Source organism: Acinonyx jubatus, chromosome B1, assembly GCF_027475565.1.
Source record: "Acinonyx jubatus isolate Ajub_Pintada_27869175 chromosome B1, VMU_Ajub_asm_v1.0, whole genome shotgun sequence".
Lineage (NCBI taxonomy): Eukaryota > Metazoa > Chordata > Mammalia > Carnivora > Felidae > Acinonyx > Acinonyx jubatus.
In genome coordinates this window covers 53,828,235-53,842,988 of record NC_069382.1, presented here as the reverse complement: position 1 = coordinate 53,842,988, position 14,754 = coordinate 53,828,235, and the positions used below count along the sequence as shown (strand labels likewise).

The 14,754-nt window shown below is 37.9% G+C and overlaps 1 protein-coding gene across 2 annotated transcripts; it reads left to right on the top strand.

Moving 5' to 3' along the window:
• Positions 1–8,795: 8,795 nt before the first annotated feature.
• On the top strand, positions 8,796–14,354 carry SAP30 (Sin3A associated protein 30). 2 transcript variants are annotated; one of them, XM_027069076.2, is made up of 4 exons: positions 8,801–9,437; positions 11,096–11,221; positions 11,660–11,758; positions 14,020–14,354. In XM_027069076.2, exons 1-4 carry the CDS (start codon positions 9,120–9,122, stop codon positions 14,140–14,142), a joined length of 666 nt encoding a protein of 221 aa, XP_026924877.1. In that variant the 5' UTR covers positions 8,801–9,119; the 3' UTR covers positions 14,143–14,354. The 2 variants fall into 2 exon arrangements, with proteins under 2 accessions (XP_026924885.1, XP_026924877.1); XM_027069084.2 differs by lacking the exon at positions 11,096–11,221 and having other exon boundaries at positions 8,796–9,437.
• The last annotated feature ends 400 nt before the right edge of the window (positions 14,355–14,754 follow it).

Below are 14,754 nucleotides of genomic sequence, written 5' to 3'. Positions count from 1 at the left end.
AGGATGAATCTTTCAGTAAGTTTTTCAAATTCACGTTGGGATATAGAATTATAAATTTCATTTATAACAATATTCTGGTAAATTTTCATCTTCTGTAGGAAAATTGTCTACTCTACCTCACAGTTTTCTCACTGTATTTTTGAGTGGATATTATGCAGGTGACTTTCATAATCCTCCTATTTGAATGACTTGAATTTTCCTGGACTATAATCAGGAGTAGAAAGGCAGGCCAGGGTAGCTTTATGGAAATCATCTTTCATGGGTTCTCTACTGTTGCTATGGCAAAAGACTATTTCTTTAAAATATGGCAACTCTATGAAGCCACCCTTACTCTGCTTCTCATTACCTAATCCGGTTCTGAAGGGGTTCCACACAGAGTCCTTGACTTCTTGATTTATTCACAGGCCACAGGGAGACAATTTGCCTTCAAAGATATTATTGCTTTTAGAAAAGTACTTTACTGGTGCTTTCTAAGATCTCCTATCTCTGATTAGGCACTTTCTATCCTCTATCTCTCCCTCGTCAGTGTTTGGATTCTGCTCAATCTCAGTTCTTTCTCAAAATGTTCTCTTGACTTCCTTCATGGGCTTGCTGCCTAGTGCTGCTAGTCTCACTTGCCTTTTGTAGCATTCATGGAATTTTGGAGTTTGGGGTTTTCTCCAGCTGTTTGCTGAAAATTCAGTGTCTGTGAATTAATTTCTACTCTCCTTTCTGCTCTGGGTTGGTCAAAGGAGAATGAATGAAAAAGTTCAGAACTAAGCAGACCCTGTGTTCTTAAAGAAAGCTAGTATAATAAATTTTTGTCCCATGTTTTCAAAAGATTTGAAGAAATTCTCTGAAAGTACTATGATTATTGACCTCAGTAATGAACAAGAATGTTACAGTTGTCAGTAGCCAAATTAGAGCCAATTATTTAGATGTTCACATCTGCTATGACTTTAAGACTATGTATAGAAATAATGCAACGAATTAGTCTTGATGAGAAATTTGAGGCATACAGTGTAGAAAAAATTTTAATGGAAGAATCTCACACAGAAGTAGCACTTTATTCTGTGGCTAAAAAAAAAAAAAAAGAATTTTAGTAAACTATTTTTCCTGAACCCATGCAACTAAACAGTGTACAGGAACATTTGAGATCTCATTGGATTATGGATGAGGGGATGTTCCAAGAATTCTTTTCTGATCCTGGGGATTTAAAGCTATGTTCAGTCCCTTTTTGATGATTAATACCATTCCATCTTGGTAGTAGTCAGCCACATATATTTTTGTGCCCAGAGCAAGCTCCAGCATTATCTGGGAACTACGTTGCTTTCTGTATGCTTCATGCTCTGGTAAGAAGAAAATCACAGTGGAAACAGCAGTGATATGCTGACCAAAATGTTACACTCTAAAAAGTATCAGTGAATGTTGTTTTGACATAAATATTACTATTTATAACCAAGCAACTTAAGGAGGTGAGAGGAAAAACCAAGCACTTGGCAGTCACACGGATCTAGGGTTAGAGTCCAATATGCAAGAACCCTAGTGAAAACTCCCATTCGATGATAGGACCCCAAGAAGCATAGTCCAAAAATGGGGATATGGACTGGAATCATTTGGTTGGCTCAGAAATCCTCAAGCAATGATGCAGGACTATTGGCACCCTTATGCACCTGCAAGAAGGAAATGAAACTCCTCTCTGGAGAAACATAACATCATCCAATACTTCAAATTATTTCTATAATTAATTTTTCAAATAAAATGAACAGCAAACAATCAAAGATAATAGGATGCAAGAAGAATCAAGAATGAGCCAACACCAGTAGAAACAACAGACAAAAGACACGGACTTAATAACAAACATGATCTAAAAAATCACTCTGCTTGCTATGGTCATGGAAGAAAAAGTCAAGCTTATAAATTTTGTCCAGGAACTAGAACTACAGAAGTTGACACATTTTAACCAAAGACAAATGTAAAGTAAAATAACAGAATAACTAAAAGTATAAAAATTGTGGATAAATTTTAAAGCATATCTAAAGAGAATGAGTAACTGCAAGATAGGCTAAAAGAAACAATACACAATGAGGGAAGGAAAAAATACAATTAAAAATTAAAAATATTAAAGATAGAGTAAGAGACATGGAAGATATATTGGGATACACTGGAGTTCCAGAAATGGAGAGAATAAGGGCAGAAATTATATGTGAAGAGATAATAGCTAAGAATTTCTGAGAACTGATTAAAGATATTAATCTGTAGGGGCGCCTGGGTGGCTCAGTCGGTTAAGCATCCGACTTTGGCTCAGGTCATGATCTCACGGTCCGTGAGTTCGAGCCCCGCGTCAGGCTCTGTGCTGACAGCTTGGAGCCTGGAGCCTGCTTCAGATTCTGTGTCTTCCTCTCTCTCTGACCCTTCCCCGTTAGTGCTGATTCTCTCTTTCTCAACAATAAATAAACATTAAAAAAAATTTTTTTAAAGATATCTGTAATTTAAGAAGCCAAATGAAGTACTTTTCTTTTTCAAAAAGAAAAGGCATATTATTGAAGTAAAACCACAAAAAATCAAAGAGAAAAACTTAAAAATAGCCTGGGTGGCTCAGTCACTTGAGTTGATTTTTAGCTCAGGTCATGATCTCGCAATTCCTGGGATCAAGCCCTGCGTTGGGCTCCATGCTGTCAGTGTGGAGCCTGCTTGAGATCCTCGCTCTCCCTCTCTCTCTCTGTCCCTCCCCTGCTTGGACTCACTCTTTCTCTCTTTCTCTCTCCCTCTCTCTCTCTCTCTCTCTCTCTCTCAAAATAAATAAATAAACTTTAAAATAAACAAATAAAACAAAAGAAGCGGGGGGAGGGGGAGGCGGGGGGCGGGGAGGAGATGATCCTCAAAAGAACCTTGTACTTTCTGGAAAGAAGGCAAAGTAAAGATTAATACTGGACTTTAAAAAGTAAGGATATATGCTGTACCTGTTAGGATCAGAAGAATAGAAAAAGAGTTTATAACTTCCAAATTCACTGCAAGGAAACTGAACTATTTTAAAATACTCCAAAAGAAAGCAAAACAAGTAGGAACAACAAATAGAAAGCACAAAATATGATGGATGATGGTAGGTTTAAACCCAAGTATATCAGTAATTTGTAACTATAAATAGACTAAATGCCCTGGTTAACACAAAGATTAGACTAGATTTTTAAAAAATGCAAAACTATGTTCTCTAGAGACACATTTAAGTTAACAGGATACAGAAAGACTGAGAGTAAAAAGATGAAAAAAATAGCTGATCCTTAAGGAACGTGGGTTTGAACTTAACAGGTTCAATTATATGGGGATTTTTTATAGTACAGTGCTATAAATGTATTTCCTCTTCCTTATAATTTTCTTAATAACATTTCTTTATTATAAGAATACCGTATACAATACATACACCCATACAAAATATGTGTTAATCGGCTATTCATGTTATCACGTTATCAGTAAGGCTTCTGGTCAACAGCAGGCTCTTGGTAGTTAAGTTTTGGGGAAGTCAAAGTTACCCACAGCTTTTTGACTGCATGAGCATGAGGGGTCAGCCCCCTAAACCCCACATTGTTCAAGGGCCAACTGTGTATCATGCAAACGCTAATAAGTAAAAGGCAGGTGGTGTAACTATATTAATACCAGCCAGACAAAACAGAATTTAAGGCTAATAAAACCATCATAGAGATAAGGAAGTTCATCTCAGAATGTTAAAATATTCAGTTCCAGGTTCATATAACAATTCTAAATTTGTGTCAGCTAAATAACATGGTCTCAATATATGTAAAGCAAATACTGACAGAATGAAAAGGAGAAATAAACAAATTTACAAGCCTGCATAGGATATTTTAACTTACTAATTGGTAGAACAAGCAGACAAAAAGTTTCTAGGGATACATTAAAGTGAATAGCACAATTACTAGGACCAATGGACATAAATAGAATACTAACCTAATAGGAGAATATAAAGTGTTTTTAAACACAGAATATTTTTTAAAAATCAACCATACTCTTGGTTAAAAAGCCAACTGGAATACATTTTAAGGGATTTAAGTCATACATATTTCTATAATGACAATGCAAATATGTTAGAAATCAGTAAGGGTAGCAGATTATCTGCATATGTTTGGAAATTAAGAAATGTACGCCTAAATAATTATGCATCAGGAGACTGGGTGGCTCAGTCAGTTAAGTGTCTGACCCTTGATCTCAGTTCAGGTCATGATCTCACTGTTTGTGGGTTCAAGCCTGCTTGGGATTCTCTCTCTCCCTCTCTGTCCCTACCCCACTCATGCCCGTGCTTTCTCTCAAAATAAATAAACATTAAAAACAAAATAACCATGATGGATTTAAATAACGTTTTGAGCTCGATGATAATACATATCAATACTTGTGGGATATAGGCAAAGGAGTATTCATAGGGAAATGATATAGCTTCTAATTCACATATTTGTAAAGAAGTTGGTAAAAGAACAGCAAAGTAAACAAAGTAGAAGAAAATAATAAAGAAAGGAAAAAAAACAGAAACTACGAAGAAAACTAAAATTGGTCCTTTAAAAGGCCTAATGAAATTGATAAAACACTCTAGTGAGGTCTGTTTCAAAAGAGAGAGAAAGTATATCCAGAATGAAAGGAGAAACAGCAGTACAAATCTTGTGTACATTAAAAACATAAGAGAATATTATGAGCAAGTAAACAGTATAAACATTTAGAAAAAGACAAAATTATCTGTCTCAAACACTATACATATACACATATATAGTAGCGAAACACAGAAAATCTTTCTTTTGAGACTGAGAGCAGGACAAGGATGCCCACTAACACCACTTCTTTTCTAATACTGGTCTGGAGTCCTAGCCATGTAGCAGAGTAAGAAAGAAAAGCAAATAAATTAGAAATGAAGGAACAATACTCAATATTTGCAAATTATGTGATTGAGTGCACTGATAATCTAAATGAATATATAGGTAAATTAGTATGAGTAGGAAATTTCATGAATAGGAAAGTTTGCTGAATCCAGACATTATTTTGGGGGGGAAAGCAGCTTAATTTCTATACATTGGCAAAGAAAATGGAATATTAAAAAAAATGCTACTTATAATAGCATCAGAAATATCAAGTACATATGGATAAGTCTAATAAAAGATATACAAAACTTGTGCAAAATGACAAAATTTTATTAAGAGACATTACAGAAGATCTGAATGAATTGAAAACTATATCATGTTCATGGATTAGAAGGCTCAGTACTGTAAAGATGTCTATTCTCTCCTAGGTTAATGTGCAGATTCAATGCAATGTCAACCAAAAATTCCACAAAGTTCTTTTTTCTGGATGCGGGTAGCAGTTATATAGATGTTTATTTTTCCATAACTACTTAAACTGGACATTTATGTTTTATGCATTTTTGTATGCTTGCTTTATTTTAATTAAGTAAAAGAAATCATGGTGTAAAACAGTGTAATAAAATAGAATTATTGGGGCGCCTGGGTGGTTCAGTCCGTTGAACCTCTGACTTCAGCTCAGGTCATGATCTCACAGCTTGTGGGTTCGAGCCCCATGTGGGGCTCTGTGCTGATAGCTTAGAGCCTGGAGCCTGCTTCGGATTCTGTGTTTCCCTCTCTCTCCCTGCCCCTCCCCTGCTCATACTCTGTCTCTGTCTCAAAAATAAACGTTAAAATTTTTAAAATAAAAATAAATAAATAAATAACAGAAGACCCCTCAAATTATAGAAGTTTGAAGCTCCCCAAAACCTGATTCCAACCTATGCTGTGAATACTTAAAGGAAGGAATTCTTACCTGCCTTGAATATGAAGACTTGTAGAAATAAACAATGAACTATGGTTGTTACGAAAATTTCTTTGTCTCAACAATAGAGTCACTTGTAAATATATTTTAAATCAGGCATTGAGAATTGACAGTTCACCTACTCCAAGAATGCTTTCTACTTGCCAGAGATGAATTATTGCCTCCTGTGCACTAAATTTGTACTTTTTTCTCATTTTATTGAGGCATATGTTTTAGTCTGTTTGGGCTGCTATAAAAATTACACCATAGACTGGGTGGCTTATAAACAACAGAAATGTATTTCTCATAGTTCTAGAAACTGGGAAGTTCAAAACCAAGGTGCTGGCAGGTCTGTGTCTGGTGAGTTGGCTTTCTAGTTCATATATGGTATCTTGTCACTTGTGTCCTCAGAGGGCAAAAGGAATGAGGGAGCTCTCAGGAGCCTCTTTCAGGAGGGCACTAATCCCATCCATGAAGGCTCGACTTCCTGGCCTAATCACCTCCCCAAGATGCTTCCTCTGAACACCATCACACTGAGGATTAGGTTTCAACGTATGAATTTTGGGGGGACACAAACATTCAGTCTTTGGCAGCATGTCTGCTCTACTAGACAATGAACTCTAAAATGGCTAAGGCCCTGTTTCAATTATTTTTTTTATCCCAAGGCCTAGAAAAGATCCTAGTATGCAATAAAGGAGTGTTTAACTGGGTCTTTTTAAAACTGTATTGTGTGTAAAGGGAGCCTAGCCACAAATCGTTACTTCAGTAAAATTCATATGAAACTGATACATTGTTAAACCATACACATATGCATGAATTAACGTGGTCATATTTTGCAGGAGACAGATTATAAACTTCTAAGGGCAAGGACCAAACAATATTATGAATTATTTAAAAAACAAAAATGTAGAAATCCAGCATCCTAACACATTTGTTTCAGACTTTTTTAATAAATAAAAACTTACAAATATAACAGACCCCACCTTTAAACCATTCCCAGATAGTATCCATGGCCTCTCTCCTGAGAGATGAACCCCACCCTGAAGTTGGAATGTATCCATCCTGTTCATATGTTCTCATTTTTAACCACTTAAGAAAATATATCCACGAACAATAGATACTAGTATTCTATGTTTAATAGATGAAGGCAACATTATCTAATACAAATATGTATGACGTATATATAAACATTTAAATATCCTCATAGCCACATTTCAAACCATAGCAACCAGTAAAATTTATTATAATGTTATATCTCATTTAAACCAGTATGTTCAAAATATCATTTCAACATGTAATAATATAAAAATTATTAATGAGCTTTTCAATATACTTACAAAAAAATTTCTGGTACTCAGTCTTTGAAATGCTGCTAGTAGTTCACACATCACATCTCAACTTGGATTCTAAATTCAGATTTCACAAAATTTAAGTTGAAAAAATATATCCATATACCCAAGTTGTTCCAAACACACTTAAAGGTTTTCCAATAACTGAAATCCGTTTTTAAAATTTAAATTAGTTAAAATTAAATTAACAATTCAGCTTTTCAGTAGAAATAACCACATTTAAAGTGCTCAATAGCCACATATGGCCAGCAGATACCCTGTTAGTGCAGCTTAAAAAGATAACACAAAATACCATTCAGCATCTTTCTTTTGCCCATTCAATATCTGTAATATTTTAATGCCCCCCCCCCTTTTTTTCCTTTACCATATTCTAGGAAGGAAAAGCAAAAATGGAATAGATGACTTTGAATTTCAGGGCAGCTGACATTTACATTTTTAAAAATATGATTTATCACTAAATTCACTCAGTAAATGTAAAAGAACTTTCAAAAGAACTTACTGCTTCGTATTTTTTAACAATGGGATTGCTGAACAGGATACATCTGATAAAAATAATGACGCGCTGTAACCAGCAAAAGTGCAGCTTTCGTATCCGCCGCTCTCATTCTTCTACCCTGCCCTGCACAAGCACGCGCTCACAAGCACGCACGCACATACACGCAAAGGCGCACACATACACGTACCTACACTCACGCACACACATACCCGCACGCTACACGGTCTAGCCCACAGGCGCTGGCAGATACCCAAGAAAATGCGGTTTCTTTCTCCCCTCTCGCTCCGCAGAGCGAACGCCGGGGTTTCTGAAGAGCACTCATGCTAACTCGGTATTGGTGGGGGTTCCATATCCTCTTTTAAAGAGACTGGACTCCGCCCCATTAGAGGAGAAACTGCAAAGGTTGGAAGTGGAGGCGGAAAGAAGCCCTGTTATTAACCAACTCGTCAGCAGCTCCACCTCAGGAAGCGGCCGACTTTGTGTGCGCCCAAGAATGAAACGTATTCCTTGCAGGAATGTGCAAGGATTTAAAAAGGGCCTTAAGCTGAGGCACTTGGGAAGAAGCCATGTCACGGTCGAGGTCGAGATGGGCGTTTTCGCCTAAGCAGGCGCCCCTAAACAATCTGACGGGTCAATGAACGGAACTGTTATCCAGCAGCCGGGTTAGCGGCAGGACCTCCAGGACCCGAAGAGGGCCAGCTTGCATGAATTTTCCTTGGTTTGGGTTTCCCACAAAAGCATGACCACACCAAGCCTTTTTCCACAGATATGAAAAGCCCCGAAACTTTTTTACTCCACACCTTCACTCTCCTCCCCTCTTAGCCCCAGCCCCCGGCATTTTGCGCTTCGTCTCTGGAGCTGAGTGACCTCTTCCTCTAGAATGCCAACTCTGCAAAATCCCGGGAGCTAAACACAATCCAACCTCGCGGGAGGGACAAGAAGCGAGAAAACATCACAACCCTCAAATACACGCCCCCTGTTTTTCCCATGCTTTAAAAAAAAAGAAGAAGCAGCAGCCCAGCCCGTCTCTACGCGATGCATGCTAGGATTAGTAGTTCTCCCAATCCCTGAGGCGCCGAGTCAGGGAAGAACTCAGGTTGACTCTCCCGCCGAGAACTACAATTCCCGTGGTGCCCTGCGACAGAGTGGAAGGGGCGGGACAGGAGAGGGCGCGTCGCGCTTGCGCAAGACGAGGGGCTGGAGGGAGGCGGAGGCGCTCGGGTCCAACTGCCGAAGCGTCTCCATGTGACAGTGAGTGGGGTCCTAACTCTTGGCGCCGCCTGACTCTGGTTCTTAACCCAAAGCACTGTCCACTGTCCCGACGCCAGCAGATCCCAGCCAGGCTAGGGCGCTTGGTGTTTGGTCGTGCCGCCGGAGGAATTGTCGCCGCCGGGTCAGGTGCCTGAGAGACCCCGCGGAGACCCCAGAGTCTCCGGAGAGAGGCGGCGAGGCGAGCGGGGATTTCTGTCAGCGCCGGCGTCCCAGAGCGCGGAGACATGAACGGCTTCACGCCCGAGGAGATGAGCCGCGGCGGGGACGCGGCAGCCGCCGTGGCCGCCGTGGTCGCTGCCGCCGCCGCCGCCGCCGCTTCGGCAGGGAACGGGGCAGGGGCCGGCGCCGGGGCTGAGGTGCCGGGTGCCGGGGCCGTCTCGGCGGCTGGGCCCCCGGGAGCGGCAGGGCCCGGGCCCGGACAGCTGTGCTGTCTGCGGGAGGAAGGTGAGCGGTGCGGCCGTGCGGCAGGCAACGCCAGCTTCAGCAAGAGGATCCAGAAGAGCATCTCCCAGAAGAAGGTGAAGATCGAGCTGGATAAGAGCGTAAGTGACGGCGGGACGGGACGGCCTTGCCCTGCCCACCCCCTTGGGGTCCGGGAGCGGTGCAGACGGCGGTTGTTGGGCGGAGGGTTCCGGGGTCCCCCTAGACCTGGCTGCAGTGGGAACCCGTTGTGTGGTCTCTGGTAGGAAGCAAACAACAAAGTCGCTGCAACTCTGACCTCCACCCCCACCGACACACTCGCATTCCGTGATTCCGCTCCTCCCCCACCCCCACCCCCCCGCGCGCTCCACTCCCACCACCCGCGCGCTCCGCGAGTCGATTCTGTTCGCAGTGTTCCCCCTTCCTCCTTCCCTGAGATCGGGAAACGAAACAAAGGGACCGCCGCTCGGAGGGCCCGGAGTAGTTTTCTTGCAACCCGGCAGGCTCCTTCTGGAATGGAGGCGCCTTCTTTGTTTTGCTGCCCTCGCTGGCGTTTGGCCCCAGGGAGCAGCTCCCCTTGTGTAGGGAAAGTGGAGTCCTGCCACGACCGAGGACCTGATAACCTCAGCAAGAAAGACCCCTTTCCCCGTTCGTCCAAGTACCGTGTGAGGGAAGCTGAGCTCACCCCGCGCCTTGCAGGGAGCGGGGATTGTGAACGATGTCAGCATCTAGCGCAGCTGCTGGGAACGTGGGGAACACGTAGCCTCTGCTGTTTTGCCATCCGTTTGGCAGCCATCGGGATTTTTTTTTTCCGTCCTTTCTTCGCACGTCTGGTGGTGGTGGTGGTGGTGGTGGTGGTTTTTGACCCTCTAAGGTTTTTAGAAACAAACGTCGCCACTTTTAGGAGTTCCGGCTGGCAGTAAATGAATCACAAGATGCCAGAATCAGTACACATTCTGCATATTTTTAACTTGGACTTAGTTTAAAAGTTAATTTAAAAGCTTTAGGCCTTAATGATTTGGTTTTTTAAAGGAGTTTAACTTAGTATATGAAGCTCAATATTTCACGTGTTACCATGCAGCTCTCAAGACTACATTTAATTGAAGCTTTTGCAAAGTTTATTTGTGATACTTTCTGCCTGTTAAACAGGTAGTTCTTGGTCATGCTCATGAGCAACTTTTCAAGTAAACTTGAATTTCACATTCCTTTGGTTGGGAAAACATACTACAGATAAATGCACTCATTAAATATTCAAGTTTATAATTCAACTTTAAATGTAAGTAGGATATGAAATCAATAGCTCATTTGTAAAAATGGATAGTTTTGTATCTATATGATAATTTGGGTGTTGAGAAAGAATCGAAAGCATACATCATGCTATTAAAATACACTCTTTGAGTAAATACTATGAAATAGCAATTTGTGGGCAACGTCATCTTTCCCCTTGATAAAAAGCAGCATGACCTAGTAAATCTAGTTCAGCCTCCCTGCAATTTAATGACAAAATCCAGAGAGTTGAAATTTCTCATTCTGCTTCTCTGTCTCCCTTCTCTCCTCTACTTACACCACTCCCCACGCACCCCACCCCCCAATCTTCTTAACTGTACTGCTGGACATGGTATGTTTTAACTGGATGCAGGACTTAAGCATAGAAACGTGCTGTTGTCTTAACAGTGGCCTGTTTTGACTGTTTTTATTTTTAATAATTCACTGTGCCCAGTGTATTTTACTAATACATAGGTTACATAATCATAAATAGTCTGTGAAACTTTTGTTTCAGGCAAGGCATCTTTACATTTGTGATTATCATAAAAACTTAATTCAGAGTGTTCGAAACAGAAGAAAGAGGAAAGGGAGTGATGATGATGGAGGAGATTCACCTGTTCAAGATATTGATACTCCAGAGGTAGATAAAGTTTCTGTATGTTGAATGTAAATCCTAAGTATTCCATTCTGTAACTTGTATTAAAAGATATGAACGCCTTTTAAAAATACTTAAAGCAAAAAATCTGAAAATGAAAGTAAAATTAAATATAGCCAGTTAACAAGCAGTTACACAATTTAACTTGTGTTTTCAGTTGACAATGCTTATAGCTCTGTTGCCTTCTAACTTCTTTTTGCTCCCAGTTTTCAATATTTATCTTCAAAAGATTAAAGTGTTTAATACATTTATAGTTTTGATTATATAAAAGGGATAATGGAATGGACTTAAGTAATGTAATTTTTGTTGTTTAATAATGGAATTACATTTTTAGTGTGCCAAAATTGAAATGTTTTTGTATGTATCAAAGATAACTATTTTGAAAATTGTATGAACTAATTCATATATGTTTAATTTTCCTAGGTTGATTTATATCAATTACAAGTAAATACACTTCGGAGATACAAAAGACACTTCAAACTATCAACCAGACCAGGACTTAATAAAGCACAACTTGTTGAGGTATTTATGAGTTTTAAACTATTTACACTTTAAATGAGCCTGTTCATACAAAAAAGAGGCATTAAAGGCTAATGAAATTGTTAATGTAGAATATATACCAATGCATTTTAGTTGGATCAGTTAATAAAAGATCTATTGTGGAAGAATCTAGTTTCTTAGAAATGTCTGTCTGCCTCTTAAATTTCTGTATGTTACAACTGCTTACTGGATTGTATATAGTTTTCTAAGCATCTTCTAATACTGCCTCTCAGAAATATTGGGTGATAATTTTTAAATTCTCATTCTAGAAATCTGTTGGTTTTAAAATTCTACTTAGTAAACATTTATTGAACACCTAATTGAGGCATAATAAAAGAAATTGATAAGCTTTGATGTCGTCATTAGAATTTATTTTTTGAAGTTTCTGATGGATTAGATCTACAGATAAACCCATAAATAGTATTCCTATTTGTTGATTTAACTTGTTGACTTAACTATTTCAGAATTTGGCCTTATTGATGTTTGCTTTATTTGAGGTGTCTATGCTTTCGTCACATCTAGAAGATGCAAAGACTCTTGTCCAACATTTTACATAGTTTTTGCTTTGTTATAGAACTAACTTCTAGTCCTTTGGTAAATTTTGAAATGTGTGTGTTCTCAGGAATTAATAGAACCAAGAAATCTGTGAATCCAATTAAGGTGTCTATAGATTTATATATTTATACTTTAATCATTTTACATAAAAATGCTTAGTCTACTAGACAGAATAGAAATGTAAACATATAAATCAGTTTTATCATATTTTTTAGCTTGGGGGTTTAGTAAGGCAACGTTTTCTAAAACATGCACATTGAAAAAGGTAAAAGATACGGAAAGTATAATTCTTTGGCAGAATGCTTTTTAACATTGTTGAGATCTAATATATTGACTTTTTAGCCAGAATTTCCTCTTTCCATCTTGCCACAAAAATTCAGTTTTTCTTTAAATTTGATACAACAGAAACACAGATATTATCTATTGTGTTGAAACTGTATCCATATATACTGATACTGATCAAGTGGAAGTTACTTTTGTTTTGAGACAAATGAGAACCAGAGAACTAATTATTTTATATGTTATATTTAATGTATGGTTGACCCTTGAATGACTCAGGGCTTGGGGGCACAGTTAGAAATCTGCATATAACTTTTGATTGTCCAAAAACTTAGCTACTAATAGCCTACTGTTGACTGGAACCCTTCCTGAAAACATAAACTGTCCAATTATCATATTCTGTATGTCTTATGTATTATATATATTCTTATTGTGTTAGAATAAAGTAAGCTAAAGAAAAGAAAATGTTATTAAAATCATGTGGAAGAGAAAGTATATTTATAATACGGTACTGTATTTATTGGGGAAAAAAAGCATGTAAATGGACCCTTGCAGCTCAAACCTGTGTTATACAAGGGTCAGCTGTATTTTTTTTTTTAATGTCTAAGTCACAACTCAAATATTTGGTAATCTGATCTTTAAAAAGTTATATTATTTCCAGAGCCATTTTCTTCTTTAGAAATGAGAAACAATCCAAACAGCCATGAGTGTTATAGTTTACTTAGTCAGAAATGCAGATAAGTGGTAAGTGATCCCAGAGTCAGATGACTGTCCTCCTTAAATCTTATCATATGAATAACTTTTTCATTAAGAAGTTTTATTTTCTACAATCTAGATAAGCATATCAACACCCTAGTTTAATCTATTGTACTTCTATTGGTAGTTGCAGTGCACATGTTAGATTAGCATAATGAAAAGGCCAGAGGGCAGATAAATATTCTTCAGTGAAAGTTCCTCTTTCCCCTCTCATTTTCCATCAATAATACTTATTCAGAAAAACTTTCAAGGAACTTTAAAGAGTACTGCCAGTACCAAAACTTTTTCAACTATATATTTATCCTTTTTCTGTGAGTAAGATCTACATTCTGTTTATTTCATTGGTACCTAAAGTTTAAAAATATTTACTTACTAATGTAGATTCTAATTATAAAATTTAAATACATCCTAAATTAATGTATCTTTAATTGAGTGGGTTGGAGGGTCCTTTGAAATCACACTATCTCTTGCTCATAACATCTTATTCTGATGTGCTTTTCATCTTGCTGGTATTTTGTTAAACAGTTTATTTTTAAAAAGAGCTAGCTCTTATCACATAGCACATTTTCTTTTAATTAATGTGTTTTTTTTTTACCTAGTATGAAATCTGTTAATATCTATAATTTAATTTCAATTTTTTTTTTTTTTTATAGATAGTTGGTTGCCACTTTAGGTCTATTCCAGTGAATGAAAAAGACACCTTAACATATTTCATCTACTCAGTGAAGAATGACAAGAACAAATCAGATCTCAAGGTTGATAGTGGTGTTCACTAGGAGAGATGGAATTGAGACTAAGACTTGGATGTTCAGATGTTAAGACTGTTTACTGTTTTTTCACATGTAGAAATGTTCCTTGTGTATTTTTTTACAGAGGATTTTCTCTGGTTTTATTTTCTTTGTTTCTGACTCTAATAATTAATTGGAAACTCATGTAAAATGAGCTTTCCTAGATTAAAAAATATTTTAAATAAAGGTGATTACTATTATAGTTGCTTCAGTGTATTCATTTTGTGAAACTTGATTTTTATATTAAACTGATTAGGTACTACTTTTAATTGAGAGTTTAATGTAAGGATCATTTTGTTACCACTTTTTTTTTTAAGGTTAAGGAGAAATAACAAATGTAGTACATTTGCTTTCTCTGGGATGATCTGATTTGGAATCAAGGATATCCTAATTAGCATTATTTTTTAAAGTGCTTTTTAGTGCTAACAGGTTTGAAAAATAGACTTCCATTGAGGTGCAACTTCTTTCTTATTTCCATTATTGTTATTATTATTATTACTACTACTTGATAGAGTATTAGGAAGAACAGTTTAATTTATACACCTACCTCCTTCCAAAGAAGACTTAATGTGTCAGAAAAGATTAACACAATGCTGAAAG